General features: G+C 39.9%; 1 protein-coding gene across 1 annotated transcript in view; it reads left to right on the top strand.

The window, feature by feature from the left end:
- LOC140917643 (connector enhancer of kinase suppressor of ras 2) overlaps nucleotides 1-17978 on the top strand; it is a 461714-nt gene that overhangs the window by 232572 nt on the left and 211164 nt on the right. Inside the window, exon 9 of the mRNA XM_073360900.1 lies at nucleotides 5325-5393. Coding sequence (XP_073217001.1) covers nucleotides 5325-5393 — 69 coding nt within the window. The remainder of the gene's footprint in view (nucleotides 1-5324; nucleotides 5394-17978) is intronic.

The raw sequence follows: 17978 nt of genomic DNA, 5'->3' as shown, positions 1-17978 counted from the left end.
TTTATTCTTTATGACTTGGTGTTTGGTTTGTGAAGCTTGGATCAGATTTTTTGTTTTTTTTTAAAAAGAGTCTGCCTTTCCGAGTTTAAGCTGCGAACCAATTTTCTGTGTCTTCTGGTTTATGATAAACATAATAGCACTGAGATGGCTTCTCAAAGCGTTTCCTGTTAGTGATATGCTGTTGGTGGCTGAATGTAGTGCACATTGTCTTTCATGTTCAGAAACTAACTTTGTAGTGAATGAAAAGAAATCATTTGTATATTTCCTTATTAAAGATTTTTTAACAAAAATATACTTTTGAAGGGGAAAAGTGTTTCTGATTAAACAAGGCACAAGCTCTTTAAAAAGAAAAATTGTCAGTAGACCAAGTGAAAACCATAAATATTTTAGAGGCTAATTTCCAATTTGCAAACTGCTGTGTTGCTAGCATAAGGAAGCAGGACACCACTAAGAGTTAGTTCTTTATTTCTGCTAAAAAATGTTTCATGAAATAAAGCAATTTCAAAGACCTTTATTCCCATCATTTCAGTAAATTGATTTATCATCCCTTTTGAAGGGATCATTGACCCCAAAGCCACAATTTAATTTTAAAAGATAATAAATAACTCGGCTTTTTCAAAGTCAGAAAAAGAACTTAAAAGGAACAAGAGCCAAATCTTAACTTTTACAGCTAATGTTAATTGAAATCTAACAAATTGGGAACAACAGTATTTCTGTCTCTTCCATATCCACCTCCTATTCATTGTGGGTGTAGCAATTTAATGCACAATGACTTTATGGTCTAGAAATGGAGATGAAATACCCTGTATCTGCAAATGTCCTAAAAGCTCTTACGAGTGACCCAATAAGTAGACTAATAATACTGTTACCCATTTTGATTTGAGTAGTTAGCCAAAATCCAGGATCTAGCACAATGGTTCTCAGCCAGGGGTACGTGTACCTCTGGGGGCATGCAGAGATCTTCCAAAGGGTATTTTAACTCATTTAGATATTTGCCTTGTTTTACAACAGGCTACATAAAAAGCACTAGCGAAGTCAGTACAAGCTAAAATTTCATACAGACAATGACTTGTTTATGCTGCTCTATATCAGCATGTGGCCCATCAGGGTAATCCACTGGCGGCCCACGAGACAGTTTGTTTACATTGACCGTCCGCAGGCACGGCTGCCTGCAGTTTCCAGTGGCTGCGATTCGCCGTTCCTGGCCAATGGGAGCTGTGGGAAGCGGTGCGGGCCGCAGGGATGTGCGGGCCACAGGGACATGCAAAAGCTCTCTCGCCTAGCAATTTGTTAGGGTCATGCTACCCAGGGCTTCTCTGGCTGCATCTCAGGCTTTGCTCCTGTCTGTGTGCTTTCGTGGTGCTTCTGCCTCTTTTCTCTCTTACTCACAGCTTCAGTCAAATCAGTCCTCTTCTCTTGCTTTTACATTCAGTCCACAGTAAAACCCTTCCATCCATACAGTTCAGATTCCTGAGCGGCCTTGCATACCGTCTGTGTTTTGGGTGGTGGCTCTTATTGTTTCAGCTATCTTTAAACAAAGTGTAATTTAATTATTTTCTTGGGCTTGTCTTCACTACCGGTTTAAGTTGACCTAAGTTACACTACTCAAGCTACATGAATAATGTAGCTGGAGTCAACGTAGCTTAGGTCAACCTACCCCAGTGTCTTCACTGCACTGCATCAAGGGGAGACGCTCTCTGGTCGACTTCCCTTACTCTTTTTGGAGAGGTGGAGTATCAGGGTCGACCGGAGAGCACTCTGCCGTTGATTTAGTGGGCCTTCACTAGACCTGCTTAATTGACCCCAGCTTCATCGATTGCAGCAGTGTCAATCTCCCTGTAGTGAAGAATAGCCCCTCATTTTGCCTGAATGGCAGGTGCCTGTTGTATCCACCAGCTCTAGCAAGTTTTTTCCAAACCCTCAACATAACAAGATATAGAAACTGGGATAGTTGAGTACTCCAAGTAATTACTAGATAATGCCTGCCTAGAGATGGATTACATTTTGCCTCAGCATTCAGAAAGTGGGAAGACTGGTGGCCCAGCAGTTAGTGCAGTAAGAAATCATGGTATTCTCTCCTTGGCTGCTATCAACTTGGTATACAAGTTTTTGGTCAAATTTGCTTACAGCCTTTTTCTGTCACCCTTATTAACTCATTGAGTGGCTTCTCGTTCCTTTAGTAGTCCCACTGAAACCAGTGCAACTACATACCGAATAAGCTACTGCTCAGTGTAAGATGCAGAATAAACTCTCTTTCCATTCCACATTTGTAAAATAGAAATATTTACCTACATCTCTCTCAGGATGTTGTGACCTTAATCCAATAATACTATAAAGTGTTTTAGATCTGAAATATTATATACTAGTGAAAAACAGAAGTCTTAATAAAAACCATAAACTTGTTCTGTCAGTATTTTAACAGTGGGCTCCCATAAATATATCTTCTTTTAGTTTGTCTTTAACCTTGTTTAGCCAGCTGTGCATGTGGCTGCAGAGAGGAAGTGTGAAGGACTGGGATATTAATTCATTTGTATTCCTACTTAAATCATTTTCTTATAACTACAACCAAAAAAGGAAATACACCATATGACACTCTCTTATTAAGTACACTTCCCTTAAATGATTATTCTTCACTCCTGAAAATTATATCAAGTGTTTTATCAAAAATAACCGTCATAATAATTGCTCATGCCTGTAACTCCCTTGACTGATGAATGGAAATGCCTTTTGTTTATTCACAATAAAAATATAGATTTGATCAGCTTTCGCCACACCCTGCAGTAACACTGAAAAGGTGGCCATAGACAGCAATTTTTTAATCCATGTGCTGAATATGTCACTTAAACCATACAATGTCTACCTTAGTTAGTATGTTTAGTTCACAAGAATTTTACTGAGAAAGCCTGTTATGCCTTCCGGTGACATTAGATCAAAGGCCAGCTTTCTCAGGGAGAAAGGATTGGGATTTCAGTGATGTTTGAAACTCTGTATAAATTATGGATTTTCACATTTTCTGAACTCTTGGCTGCTATATACCATTACTCTCACTGAGGTCCAAGAGCATGTGACTGTCAACACCTGAAGCATGCAATGGTAAGGAGGGTATGGTAAAATAGGGCAATTTTAAATTGTTGAATGCCAATTAATTTTATTTTAAAAATACTGAAAATTTAGCAAAGCAAGGAATGGTAAGCCAGCTCTTACTAATTGTTTCTCTAACTGCCAACTCAGGGGTGTGACTCCTAGTATTTTAGTGATGGGTTCTTTTCTGTTCCTGTTCCACCTCCTGGGACATCATGATTGAGATCAAGAAAAATAATTACAATTAACAGCCCTGGCTATTTTAGTATTAAAGAAAGAAAAAGAAAATGTTAAAAAAAACACAACACAAATGACAAACTGCTTACTTCCATTACAATGTCTTCTGTACATCTCTCTGTGCAGAGCTTTTTAACAGGGTTTATACTTCTGAGAGTGGGCCTGCATTTGCTGGGGCACTTTTCTTTTGTTAAATGGAGACCAAGGTCTTATTTCCCAAAATTATTGGGAAGCCAGTCTTAGCCTGTCCCTTAGATAACTTAAAATATTTATGAATGGGCAAAATACTTTTGTTTAAGGAAAGGTGGCTCTTGTTGGTTATTTACAAGAACAACCAGACAGTTTATAATTCGGCAAAGCTATTTAATTAAATTCTATGAAATGGAAGAAAATATCTAAATCAATAACTTGGAAGAAGCCATTCGCCATTTAAGGAGCTGTCTTAAAACAGGCCAATTAAGGAATATTAAGAATTTTTAATCAAATTAGTTAATTTACCAATATTTAACTTTCTATCATCTCTCCAAGAATACATGCTCTAATCATTTGGTGATTAACAGGAGATTAACATATTTTAAGTTAATTTTATTTCAATATTCCCATAAAATTATTACAAGAGCTTTTAAATCTAATCTTTAAACATTTTACTATTTACATAGGAATGATATTAGGAGCTCTATTAGGAATTGTGTGTTTATAGAACGTCTTTGCAAGTATGCGTTTCATAAAGGTATTTGCCATTTCAACATTTAAGAAATAAAAGGTTTAAAACATTTCCAACTACACGTGTCCTCAGCGCTTTTCTGAATGAAGTTTTTAGAGTTATTATACGTTATTATTTCAACAAGGATATTCCTAGTGTTTTTTAGTAGGTTTACTGAGAAGTTTTTCTGGGAAAGTGAAAAAAGCTCACTTTACTTCTAGATTTACTGCTCTGATAACACAACACTACATTCCTTTTCATAATCAGGGCTCTTCTGAAAATAGCCCATCCCACCTCTTTGTTTTAATTTATGTATTTAATTCAGAAGATCTGGCTCACAACATGCTGGTTTTCTTTGTAGTTTTAGTCTAGTTTTAATGGTAGAATTAATCTTGTTTCTGTTTTAGGCCCTGATTCAGTAAAGCTCTTACACGGGTGCTCAAGTCCCTCATTATTTCTCAGAGGACTGAGGCACATACTTAGAACTCACTGGAGTCCCAGTGCTCTGTCCAATCCAGAGCCTGAGTCTATATTTGCTTTATTGTAAACTGCTGGGTTACACTGAAATAAAGATTATCGTCCAGCCCAAAGCAACCAAAGTTATGACAATTAAGGATATTTCATCTTGAAGGTCTAGACTGAAGTAGATGAACTGCTCTTAAATAAGTTTAAGAAAATCACCTATCAAGGCCATTATCCATCACTGAAGAACAGAGTCAAACGCTCGAAGGATACCTCTAATTTCAAATCACCCTTGTCAAATGAAAGGGGCAAATTTATTGATATTTCAGGTTTCATACTGGCTGCAAACCTAAAATTTCAATGGATTGTTTATTTGGCTAGTTGCTTTGTTTTCTTGGCTATATTTCTGGTGCTCTCCAACATTTTTGGATAACTATTGATTTAACAATGCAAGACCTCAGCTGTACCTGCTGGTGCCTGGCACCTTCCATTCAGCTGTGTGCACTCGTACCCATAGAGTTTGGGCTGCTTGACACCCTAATCTCATATTTGCAAGAACGGTAATACAGCTACAAGTTAAATTGCATGGGAGGTGGGCAAAAGAGTGCACCAGGGCTCAGTGGAGAAGATGATCACTAATGCAGGGATAGGGAATCTAAAGTACCCAGTCACAATACTAATATGTATACTGTGGTTGGGAAAGGTAACACAGCATCTTATAAATACAATTTACTATTGTTATTAGAACTGAGTTTCCTTGGGTAGGGCCTATTGTCTTTTTTTCCCTACTAGTTCTTGGTCCTTCACAGTTGCCAAATTAACTGTTATCTCTTGGCTTTAGTCTCCTGCAGACCAGTGTAAGAAGATCCATGCAGGGGATGAGGTGATCCAGGTCAATCATCAAACTGTGGTGAGTACTTAGTAGATACTGCGGTGTGGGTTTGTTCTGTTCCCAGCACTATGAAAAATATTCCACTTAGTGGTTAGCTTTGTGCAATCTAAATTATTTATGCATTTAAAAAAGTTGAAAGAGTAAAAGTTATCCAGAAAATATTAAAGCTATGGTCTGATTGATTGATCAACTGCTCTTCTAGGTATTGAGATAAATTTGTATATTTCTGTATTTGCTGTATGCTGTCATATTATATAAGGAGATCCAGAAACATATTATCTATAAATATATTCATTGCAAAAACTCTAATTCTTACACTTTGGTTTTCATAATAAATAAATCCACTAATTTAATACAACTATTTAAAAATGGAGTTTAAATTGTTTATAATCTAGAATTTATACTCAAAATACAGAAGTACTATAAAAGTGAGAAAGTGAATAATCTCTTCCACAGGAGCCAGTGACCAGCAGCTGGCTAAATAACTAACTCAAAAACATCTTCAAAACAAAGCTTTGATTATTCACTCAAGCAGAGAAAAGAGATAAAACACCAAAAGGCCTGTACACCAAGTTCTTACATAAACTTTAGTCTTTCTTTGCAAGTTTTGGGTGAATTCTACTGAGCTCAGACTGGGAGAGTCAGAAAGCCCTTCTGGCATTCTTGGTCTATCAGAAACTCATCTCCAGCTACTGCTGCCCATTCAACCTCCAATCCTCCCTAAGTTGGCATTTTAGGGTTTTAGTATCCCCTTTGATCCTAGATTTGGGCCTGGGAAGAATAAACCTTGCTAGCCTAGCTGGAGCCAGGCAGGTGGCTATTCCCCAATTAATAGCTTCTCCAGTGTTTCCTCAAGGAACCTTGATATCATGTGTGTTAGTACCTGATTTGTCACTGTTTCATATTTCTGTTTTTCCCTTTAACAATCTCCTTTGATTTAACTCCTTGCAGCCAGGCAGGATAATATTAAGCTGGTAACCTGGGGTGCATATGATATTTATAAAAATAGACATAACTCCCTCATTCTTACCAGAGGTTAATTGAGTTAGTGCTGCAAATGGCTGCTGGAGTCAGACAACCATCTGCTCTAGGGTTTCCAAGGTTGGCAATTATATGGGTATGGCCTAATATTGCCTAGTTAAATTAACTATCCCACCTCTGCCGTTGACTTGCTGAATGACCCAGTGCAAGTCACTGCACCTCTATGTTCCCCATTAGTAAAATAAAGATGCTATTTCTCCACCTTTGTAAAGTTTGTTGAGATCTACAGAATAAAAAGTGCTATATATGTGTTGAGTGTTACTTTTTATTATTAAAAAGTCATAAAATGACCCTGATGTCATGGTGACTCTAGATTGCCTTTGTCTGGGTTTGACTACAGTACATACAGGATGTGTAATAGAGCAAAGTTAACATTGCTGTTGGTACCTTAACTTTTGCATTTCCTGCATTTTTATGATTGTAACTGAGCAACCTTAACATTGCAGTAACTCAGTTGTATGTCTTTAGTTAAGTTCAATACATAGATTTCTAATTAGTTAGAACAGCTCATTCCAGTAAATGGGAAGCAGTCTCCAGAAATATCAAAGCCTTCTGTCAAGTACAGTTTGAACAGCTCAAGCTTAATTTTACTAATTAATTCACCATCCCCATTTAGGGAAATTCACTAACCATAAATTGGTATAGTTTGGAGTGTTCTCCAGATATGGTATTTTCCTTCCTAATTGGTGGTTGTTACCCTTCATTAACAGATCTGTTTGAGCTTCAGCGTAATGATTTTTTGTGGTGTTCCCTCACTGTATTTCCCTACACAGCCAGTCTTTTGTTCCAGTTTAATTTCTGTTCAAATCATCAAAATATGGGTAGCATCCAACTTCTGTTCCAGCCTGATAAGGGCCAAATATGGAGATTCTAGTAAGATCTCCCCATGCTGATTGTTAGTATAGCGTGTCATTCCAGAGACTCTTGCCTTCGGAGTCTGTGTCACCAATGTCTCTTTTGATATCATTCTGCAGTTGCCCAAATTTGAATTTCCGTGGGTGCCTATTACAAGAGAGGTGAAGTCAGTCTAAAGAACTAATTTTGCACTGCTTTAAGTTACTTAATATACTGGGAAAGGTTTAATCTTCTGTCTTTCATCACTTCACGTTCCAATAATAGCTTAACATTTTTAATAAGCAAATATATTTGGAACAACAAAACTCCACTAAAGATTTTCAATTCAAGACCCTGCTGTCCAGGATAAGTTGTATTATATGGAGCAGTCACACACATCTACCAACAAGCATACACTGCCTTCCACATTGATTTATATTTTAAAATACAAAAAAGTTCCAGTTTTACTGTAAAATAGATATTGAATCCGGAAAAGATGGTCTCTCTCAGGGCTGATGATATTGCAGTGAGTGTTTAGCAGTGTGTATTGTGCCTGTTTCCTGGATAATACAATGGGTCTCTGTTTTCTAATTCTTTAATGAATGCTATAGTTAATCATTTCATTCTTTCAATGGATACTAATAAACAAAAGGAATGATAACCAATGGAGTGATGTGAAACAATGTGCACAGCAAAATCTCAGTACAATTTATTTAGTAACTAAATATAGACAGCTAAAATCGTATTCTCTTACTCTGTGCTTCACTGATGTGGAATGGATGATAGTCTTAGGTCATCTCTAAACTAGGATCATTTTTGCTAAAACAGCATTGTAAGTCTGTGTCCATACTTTTATTTTTATTTTTACATTTTATTTTTATACTAACATATCCCACAGTTGCTAATACCAATGCCCCTCTACTGCTGGGAGCAACACTAGGTGTGCTAATGTAGACAAAGGAGCTAGTAGATGCTGGCATTTTAAGCACCAGGGGCCAGATCCTCAGATGGTGTATGTTGGCATAGTTCCATTTTCTTTGGAGGAGCCGATTTACACCAAGTGAGGACTTGTACCCATATCATGTAGACCTACTCTGGACAGTGTTAGACAATAAGATGATTGAAATGTTAATGGCTGTCTGGAGCCCTTTCTGCTCTAGTGCACCCGCTCTGGAGTAGTAGCATTGTTTGCAACTGTGGGAAATTTTGGCAAAAAAAACCTACTGGTCGCTCTTAAACGTTTGACAGTATTTTCTGCTGCTGGATAACCAGTTCTGAGGAAAATGCACACCGGCCTAAATAGGATTCTGTATTCCTCAAATAAATTTCTATGACTGAAACCAGATTATTTTGACTCAAATACTTCTCGTTACAGTCCTGAGCAAAAACCTCAAATCCTCTGTTTTAATCTGGTTTGGGATTTTCTCTGAATGGTTTAAAGCAGAGGAGAGGCTCATGGCAAAATTTGAATCTGTATTTCAAATGTCACAAAGTGTGAGGTGGTTTGGATGTGGGATTTTGGATTGGGTCATCTGTATGTAGTTTAAAGAAGCAACAGCTCAGCCCTAGCACTTCTCAAAACCCTGGGTTCTTCTGATGGTTCTGATTTTGGGGAGCAGCTTCCAGGTTCCTGCATTGGAGTAAGGGCTGGATTAAGGCAGGGGTTTTAGGGACTGCAGCCCAGGGCCCCGGCTCAAGGGGGGCCCCAGAAAAATAAATGACAGGCAGCAATCTCCAACTCTGGGCCACTAAAAGTCCCCAGCTGCGGGGGTGGTGCTTGAGGATCCGGGCAGCGCATGGAGACACACTGTCTCCCTCCCCTCGGGCCATAGAGACATGCTAGCAGTCAGTCACTTCTGGGAGCAGCGTGGGGCCACAGCATGCAGGCAGCCTGCCTGAGCCCTGCTGCGCCGCTGGTTGGGAGCCACCTGTGGTAAGCGCCTCCTGGCCAGAGCCTGCATCTCACACCTCCTCCTTCACCCCAGCCACCTGCCCCAGATCATAATTCCCCCTCCTAAACCCAAACTCCCTCCCAGACCCTGCACCTCCTCCTGCATCGCAATCCCCTGCTCCAGCTCTCTCCTGCACCAAACTCCCTCCCAGGAAAATGACTTGTATACAGGAGCCCCACAAAATCTAATAGCCCTGGGCCCACAGGAGAGTTCAATCAGGGCCGAATTGAGTTGCCTGTTCATGGATTTCCCAGTTGGCTGCAGCATAGGGATAACAACCATTGTTTCACTGCTTTGCTTTCTCTGATTGAGAAAGATAAATCTAGCTGAGCACTCTTGTACTGATCAGTGCTCCTCTCTCTCACTTGCTCTACATTATTTCTTCTTTTTGCAGCATTGGCTGCTGTCTCTGGTAGAATCAGGAAGAAACACTGGCTATCACAGGATACATTTGGCTAGTGATGGGGCTGATCAGGAGAAGAGAACACCTGCTATGCAAACAAGGAGATGTAGGAGAAATTCTGGGAATACCACGTATACAGGAGTACTATAAACTGATGAGAGTACAGGGAGAAAAAAGAGATGATGGAAGGAAAAGATAGAGTTGGGCAGCAAGAGGTAGAGAAGAAAGTGTTAGGGAAAATGAAAGAAGACGAGAGCAGGAAATAAGAGACTGTATTTTAAGGGATATCCTTTATTTGGTGCTAGAGGAAACATGAGTTGACTGTTTTTTTAAAGCTACTAAGAAGTATTTGGTCAGATGAAAAATGTTTCCAAGCAGTTTGTCACGGTTCCTCCCCCACTCTGAACTCTAGGGTACAGATGTGGGGACCTGCATGAAAAACCTCCTAAGCTTATCTTTACCAGCTTAGGTCAAAACTTCCCCAAGGTACAAAATATTACCCCCGTTATCCTTGGACTGGCCGCTACCACCACCAAACTAATACTGGTTACTGGGGAAGAGCTGTTTGGACGCGTCCTTCCCCCCAAAATACTTCCCAAAACCTTGCACCCCACTTCCTGGACAAGGTTTGGTAAAAAGCCTCACCAATTTGCCTAGGTGACTACAGACCCAGACCCTTGGATCTGAGAACAATGAAAAAGCATTCAGTGTTTTACAAGAAGACTTTTAATAAAAAATAGAAGTAAATAGAAATAAAGAAATCCCCCCTGTAAAATCAGGATGGTAGATATCTTACAGGGTAATTAGATTCAAAAACATAGAGAACCCCTCTAGGCAAAACCTTAAGTTACAAAAAAGATACACAGACAGAAATAGTTATTCTATTCAGCACAATTCTTTTCTCAGCCATTTAAAGAAATCATAATCTAACACATACCTAGCTAGATTACTTACTAAAAGTTCTAAGACTCCATTCCTGTTCTGTCCCTGGCCAAGACGACTACAGACAGACCCAGACCCTTTGTTTCTCTCCCTCCTCCCAGCTTTTGAAAGTATCTTGTCTCCTCATTGGTCATTTTGGTCAGGTGCCAGCGAGGTTACCTTTAGCTTCTTAACCCTTTACAGGTGAGAGGAGCTTTCCCCTGGCCAGGAGGGATTTCAAAGGGGTTTACCCTTCCCTTCATATTTATGACACAGTTATTGTACAATATACTCATGTATGCATTCTGACACACATGATTTTGTGCCAGGAATAAAACATTATAGAGTGCAGTAACTTAAACATGAGCTTTGTCATTTATATTTCAGATAATTCCTTTTTTATCTTTGAAACATGAGTGGTCACCTTAATAGGCACGAAACCTCTGTTCATGTTTTTCTGGTGAGAAAAGGAAAGGAGGAGGCCTAAAGAAGAAGAGGATGGACATGAAGAATAAGAGAATAGTACACATGAAAAAAATGCGTATTAAAGCAGTTAATGTAAAATTAAGAGGAAAAAAACAGTGGGGGCGAGAGATGAAAAAATAGGAAACTTAAGGGAAAACAGAGGAAATAAAAAAAGAAATCTATAATAAATAAGTGATGAGAAGAATGGAGTTACAGTTGACAAAATCCAGCTGTTTTAAACAGTTATAGAAAACATTCATATCGTAGAAGGGAAGAGAAAGAAAAGAAGACAGGCTTTTGTTTTAATTTTTTTATTAGAGCTGACAGAATTATATTTTCTTGATTTTAATTTTGCAAAACAATAAATCTTTATACTTTGTGTGTGTGTGTATATTTATATGTAATTGGTTAATTACTTGTATTAAGAGTTTGTGAAGCATGCACCACTAACATTCCAGGCATTCTTTTTTATATATTGTCACATATTTAGCTATTTAGGATCCTGAGAGTAGGTACTCTGATATGATGTAAAGTCTGCTACATTAACTATAATTGGAAACACAGAAAAAAGAACGAGGAGTACTTGTGGCACCTTAAGACTAACAAATTTATTTTGAGCATAAGCTTTCGTGGGCTAAAACCCGCTTCATGCATCTAGTGAAGTGGGTTTTAGCCCACGAAAGCTTATGCTCAAATAAATTTGTTAGTCTCTAAGGTGCCACAAGTCAAGCCAGTATGTCATTTTCTATGTTCCAGTGCAGAAATTTTCAGTATGTGGCAGATGTCCTTTTAGTTTAGATTTGCAGGTTGCAATAGACTGAGCATTTGGCAAACTTGAGCGTCTTTCTGAAGGGCATAGTATAAATTAGTCCCTCCATTCAGTCATCTTATCTCCACTCATTACATAGGGGATATTTTCCTTACCAATTAGAATACTATTCATGGTCCTGGCTGTAAACCTGTCTGCATGCTGAGCAAATCTTCATAATGCTCTCAGTTGTGACCCTTCAACTGTCAGATGTGTGGTTGTTCATAACAGTAGTGCTTGAATAATATTTACCTAATATTTACCTAATTATTGAATAATTTATCTTAAAATGTCCAGGCTAAAGATATGTAATAATTTGAAACCTTTTGCTACTTTTATGAGTTTAATTATCAGTATCATTATTGGACCTATCTTTAAATCAATGTGAAAAATGTATAATATGCCTCATAAATTGCTACTTGAAATATTATAAACTGCTGCTCTTGCTTGTTTATTTAGCAGCTCACTTTAATGGCCACTTAAATCAGTACCCTTCAAAGCTATCTATTTTTCCTAATTTGGTTGATATTTTAGCCTTCGAGAAACCTGAGGGACATAGTTACCACAGATGTCTGAAAACTAAAATGACCAGATTTTTTTCATATAATCCTTCTGTGGTGGTTAGCCCTCAGCCTGTGGAAGCTTTATGGAGCCATTTCTACATTTTTAATTTCATGTTAGGTCCTCAACATAATATCCTCTGGTGTATTTAGCATAAAATATTGCCCACCTTTTCAGATAAGTTCTACATTTTAGCTACAATACTCTGTTTACTATGTCCTAAAAAAATTGTTTTGTAAGTATGAGTTGATATTCACTGTGTAGCTAGCAAAGGTACCTTTTTTCTTAAACAGTAATATAAATTGCAGCAGAATGATACTTTTTCCCAGAAGAAAAACTATATAAGGGAAAATCTTAAGAATACAAGAGAGAGAAAGGATACTCAGTGGGTAAGGTCTTTAAGAGCTAGATTGTGTTTTTAAGGGCACAAACCTTACTTTGGTTTACCTACTTTCCTTTTCATGTTGTAGAGTCCTCCTTATTCCCTTCCTGTGGGAAAGGGGAAGAAGCACTCAGTGTGGAAGACCCTGCCATCTTGGTTAATGAAGCTAATTTGTTAAAGGTCAAAAGGAAGCTAGAGAGACCTTGCTGACCTCTATCAGCTGCCCCTAATTCTCAGACACCCTCCCAATTCAAGTTTAGTGCCAAGTCCTTTTGGTCTGTGAATCGTTCCAGCCAGGTAAATCACTCCCCACACTGCCTCTCCTGTTTGCTTTTGGATGCAACTGTACCTTCTTGTATCTTTAGACCAGTAAGCTCTTTTGCACATGGACTCTGTCATATCTTTAGAGCACTTTACAACACTTCTGTATAAATACTGAATAACTCCCCTGATGCAGGTTGTTTTATTCCAGTTTTCAAATTCAGCAATTATTACTAAAATTAATATTTTATTTAACAATTTAAATAACAATATTTATTTAACAATTTAACAATTTATTTATTTATATTATTTGAATATTAACAAACAAGAATGCTACTTCCCTCACAGAAATTTGTAAAATAAATAAATAAAACCTACCTGTTACCTTTCAGATGGATTTCTCCCATGGTTCAAATCCTGCGTAGATAACAAGTAAAAAAACGAATGTAGTGGTTTTTGTCTTGTGCCCTGAAAATTTTATTCACATAATAAAATGACCATATATCTAATGTATTTAATCTTTGTATTTTAATGCACCTATCACTGTGGTATCAGAGCACATACACAGTTACATAAAGTACTTGGTAGACTTTTTTGGCACTATCTGTATAGGACAGTCATTGACGGGAAGCTAATGTAAAGAGGGATGATTTATTACGTTTTATTTTGAAGGTGGAGAGATCTGTGGTCAGTCTGATATCATTGTGGAAGGGAGTTCAGTAGCATAAGCCAGCTGCTAAGAAAACCTAATTTCATGAACTTGCAAGTCTTACACGCTTTGAACATTTAGCTCCAGTGTCTCGGAATATTTCTGCCTCACTCCAGGCATGACAAAACCCCATGGGAAATCCTCTTCAGAAGCCCTCTGTGAATGCGGCTGCAGAGGAGCATTCTAGAAAGGGCCTAGAAATCCAGGCCAAATCAGCATGATTTTGCTGATATAGTCAAAGGCACCTACACCCAATGCTAGGCAGTTGTCTCAAGCTCCTAACAGGAATAATCTGCATAGGGACTCTGTGAATTTGGTTTTTGCCAATCTGAATGTAGTTGCATATTAACATTGTTTATACAAGGACCCATTTAAGGACATTTCTACACAGAGGCAGAATTTAGCCCTGTGACTGGTTATCGCTGGTATTATTAACCTCTCACTTCATGAGCATCATGTGAATTTGTGTAGAAAGTGTGAGAATTGCCCAAGTGGGGTGCCATTTTCCCAGCACATTTGATCCCTGCCCCAGTTAACCCACCTCTTTATAATTAGCTCTTATTGCCCCCACACCCACCCATCATCCACTTCTCTCCCCACCACTCATTCATTCAACTCTCAAAAACATCCCACTTTCTCCTTCAGCCACCCCATATACATGAGGATTTGTAGGTCTGAGCAAGGGGAAATCTTCAGTTCCTCTCTTCTCCTAAGCCCAGAGAAGGAAGGAGGGGCATTAGAGGGTAAAAGGAACGGAACATGGATACTTGGGCACAGGCTAAACAGATAACTTAAGGCCAATTCTGGGAACAAAAGCAATGCTTAAACTTTCATTAAATGTATATATGAATTCATTCTTCATTAAATATATTTAGCATTTGTATAAAGTAAGTCTATCTTCTGAATTAAAGTGCCATGATCATGTACCAGCTTCAACATCATTCAGTATCTAATTACCTAATTGTAAAAAAGCCAGGATTTGGTTATTCTTTTTAATAATGGGACCTAATTTCAAGCTGTTGCACCCATATGTATTAAAATTAATAATCTATTTCCTTTCTTGCATAGATGCAATTGAAAAAGCCAGTACACGACATTCAGAAAAGCTTATTTTTATCTTCATAGAGCAAGCTCCAACTTCACTGTTAAGTAAATGGAATTTTATCCTTGACTAGTTTGAAGGACGAAACATTCTATTATTTACTACAGTGTTGCTGAACTTCAAAGCCACATATAGTACTTTATTACTTTTTTAGATATCCTAAGTTGGCATGAATCAATATGGTCCTTAAAATTACTATTTCCACTAGTGAGCTAGAATAATTTGTTGGTTACAGCTCCGTAAATTCCTATATAATCAATATATTCACTAATACTGGCATGAGCAATTCACCTGGTGAACTGCAGCTTTCATATAGAGCAGAAGTGCATTTGAAGTAAGAACTTGGTTGTTGTGAATACATTATAAAAGGGAAAACTACATATTTTCTTAGTAGTATCTATATATGTGCAAACAGAACTGCCAAGAAAATGTCTGACATCAAGGAACAGTAGAAAGTCCTGTGCCACATTTATCTGCCTCTTTTAACTCAGACCCTAGCTCTTAACCTGCGGTCTCTCTCTCCCTCCCACTTCCATTATGATCCCAAAGTCTTTTGTAAATCTCGTCATTTGTCTTCCCCCCGTTGTGATTACAGGGCCTACAAATTTACCCTAATTGTGAGCTAAACTGTAAAAAGTGAGTGAAAGTTTATAAAACGTCATAAATGTTGATGGGGGACAAGGCGGGAAAGTGCAAAGGCAAGACAGAAGGTCTGAATTAGTCCAAACAAAAAAGCCCACTGATATAACTCGTGTTAAGATCATGCCTGGTAAATAAGAAAAGTATGAAACAGAAAATAGGTGAACCAAAATTGGTGTGTCAGGGTATGTCTACACTACGGAATAAGGTCGAATTTATAAAAGTCGTTTTTTTAGAAATCGGTTTTATATATTCGAGTGTGTGTCCCCCCACAGAAAATGCTCTAAGGGTATGTCTACACTACGAAATTAGGTCGAATTTATAGAAGTCGGTTTTTTAGAAATCGCTTTTATATATTCGAGTGTGTGTGTCCCCACAGAAAATGCTCTAAGTGCATTAAGTGCATTAACTCGGCGGAGCGCTTCCACAGTACCGAGGCAAGCGTCGACTTCCGGAGCGTAGCACTGTGGGTAGCTATCCCACAGTTCCCGCAGTCTCCGCTGCCCATTGGAATTCTGGGTTGATATCCCAATGCCTGATGGGGCTAAAACATTGTCGTGGGTGGTTCTGGGTACATATCGTCAGGCCCCCGTTCCCTCCCTCCCCCCGTGAAAGCAAGGGCAGACAATCATTTTGCGCCTTTTTTCCTGAGTTACCTGTGCAGACGCCATACCACGGCAAGCATGGAGCCCGCTCAGGTAACCGTCACCCTATGTCTCCTGGGTGCTGGCAGACGCGGTACGGCATTGCTACACAGGAGCAGCAACCCCTTGCCTTGTGGCAGCAGACGGTACAGTACGACTGGTAGCCGTCATCGTCATGTCTGAGGTGCTCCTGGTCGCCTCTGTGAGGTCGATCAGGAGCGCCTGGGCAGACATGGGCGCAGGGACTAAATTTGGAGTGACTTGAGCAGGTCATTCTCTTTAGTCCTGCAGTCAGTCCTATTGAACCATCTTATGGTGAGCGGGCAGGCGATACGGACTGCTAGCAGTCGTACTGTACCATCTTCTGCCGAGCAGCCATGAGATGTGGATGGCATGCAGTCCTTCTGCACCGTCTGCTGCCAGCCAAAGATGTAAAAGATAGATGGAGTGGGTCAGAACAAGAAATAGACCAGATTTGTTTTGTACTCATTTTCCTCCTCCCCTGTCTAGATCACACTGCAGTCACTCACAGAGAAGGTGCAGCGAGGTAAATCTAGCCATGTATCAATCAGAGGCCAGGCTAACCTCCTTGTTCCAATAACAACGATAACTTAGGTGCACCATTTCTTATTGGAACCCTCCGTGCAGTCCTGCCTGAAATACTCCTTGATGTACAGGCACACCCTTTGTTAATTTTAGCTCCCTGAAGCCAACCCTGTAAGCCGTGTCGTCAGTCGCCCCTCCCTCCGTCAGAGCAACGGCAGACAATCGTTCCGCGCCTTTTTTCTGTGCGGACGCCATACCAAGGCAAGCATGGAGGCCGCTGAGCTCATTTTGGCAATTAGGAGCACATCAACCACCACACGCATTATCCAGCAGTATATGCAGCACCAGAACATGGCAACGCGATACCGGGCGAGGAGGCGACGTCAGCGCGGTCCCGTGAGTGATCAGGACATGGACACAGATTTCTCTGAAAGCATGGGCCCTGCCAATGCATGCATCATGGTGCTAATGGGGCAGGTTCATGCTGTGGAACGCCGATTCTGGGCTCGGGAAACAAGCACAGACTGGTGGGACCGCATAGTGTTGCAGGTCTGGGACGATTCCCAGTGGCTGCGAAACTTTCGCATGCGTAAGGGCACTTTCAAGGAACTTTGTGACTTGCTTTCCCCTGCCCTGAAGCGCATGAATACCAGGATGAGAGCAGCCCTCACAGTTGAGAAGCGAGTGGCGATAGCCCTGTGGAAGCTTGCAACGCCAGACAGCTACCGGTCAGTTGGGAATCAATTTGGAGTAGGCAAATCTACTGTGGGGGCTGCTGTGATGCAAGTAGCTCACGCAATCAAAGATCTGCTGATATCAAGGGTAGTGACCCTGGGAAATGTGCAGGTCATAGTGGATGGCTTTGCTGCAATGGGATTCCCTAACTGTGGTGGGGTTATAGACGGAACCCATATCCCTATCTTGGCACCGGAGCACCAAGCCGCCGAGTACATAAACCTCAAAGGGTACTTTTCGATAGTGCTGCAAGCTCTGGTGGATCACAAGGGACGTTTCACCAACATCAACGTGGGATGGCCGGGAAAGGTGCATGATGCTCGCATCTTCAGGAACTCTGGTCTGTTTCAAAAGCTGCAGGAAGGGACTTTATTCCCAGACCAGAAAATAACTGTTGGGGATGTTGAAATGCCTATACGTATCCTTGGGGACCCAGCCTACCCCTTAATGCCATGGCTCATGAAGCCGTACACAGGCAGCCTGGACAGTAGTCAGGAGCTGTTCAACTACAGGCTGAGCAAGTGCAGAATGGTGGTAGAATGTGCATTTGGACGTTTAAAGGCGCGCTGGCGCAGTTTACTGACTCACTTAGACCTCAGT

This window comes from Lepidochelys kempii, chromosome 9 (assembly GCF_965140285.1).
Source record: "Lepidochelys kempii isolate rLepKem1 chromosome 9, rLepKem1.hap1, whole genome shotgun sequence".
NCBI classification, from domain to species: Eukaryota; Metazoa; Chordata; order Testudines; family Cheloniidae; genus Lepidochelys; species Lepidochelys kempii.
Note: the sequence above shows the minus strand (reverse complement) of the source record. Positions and strands in the feature narration are given on the sequence as shown.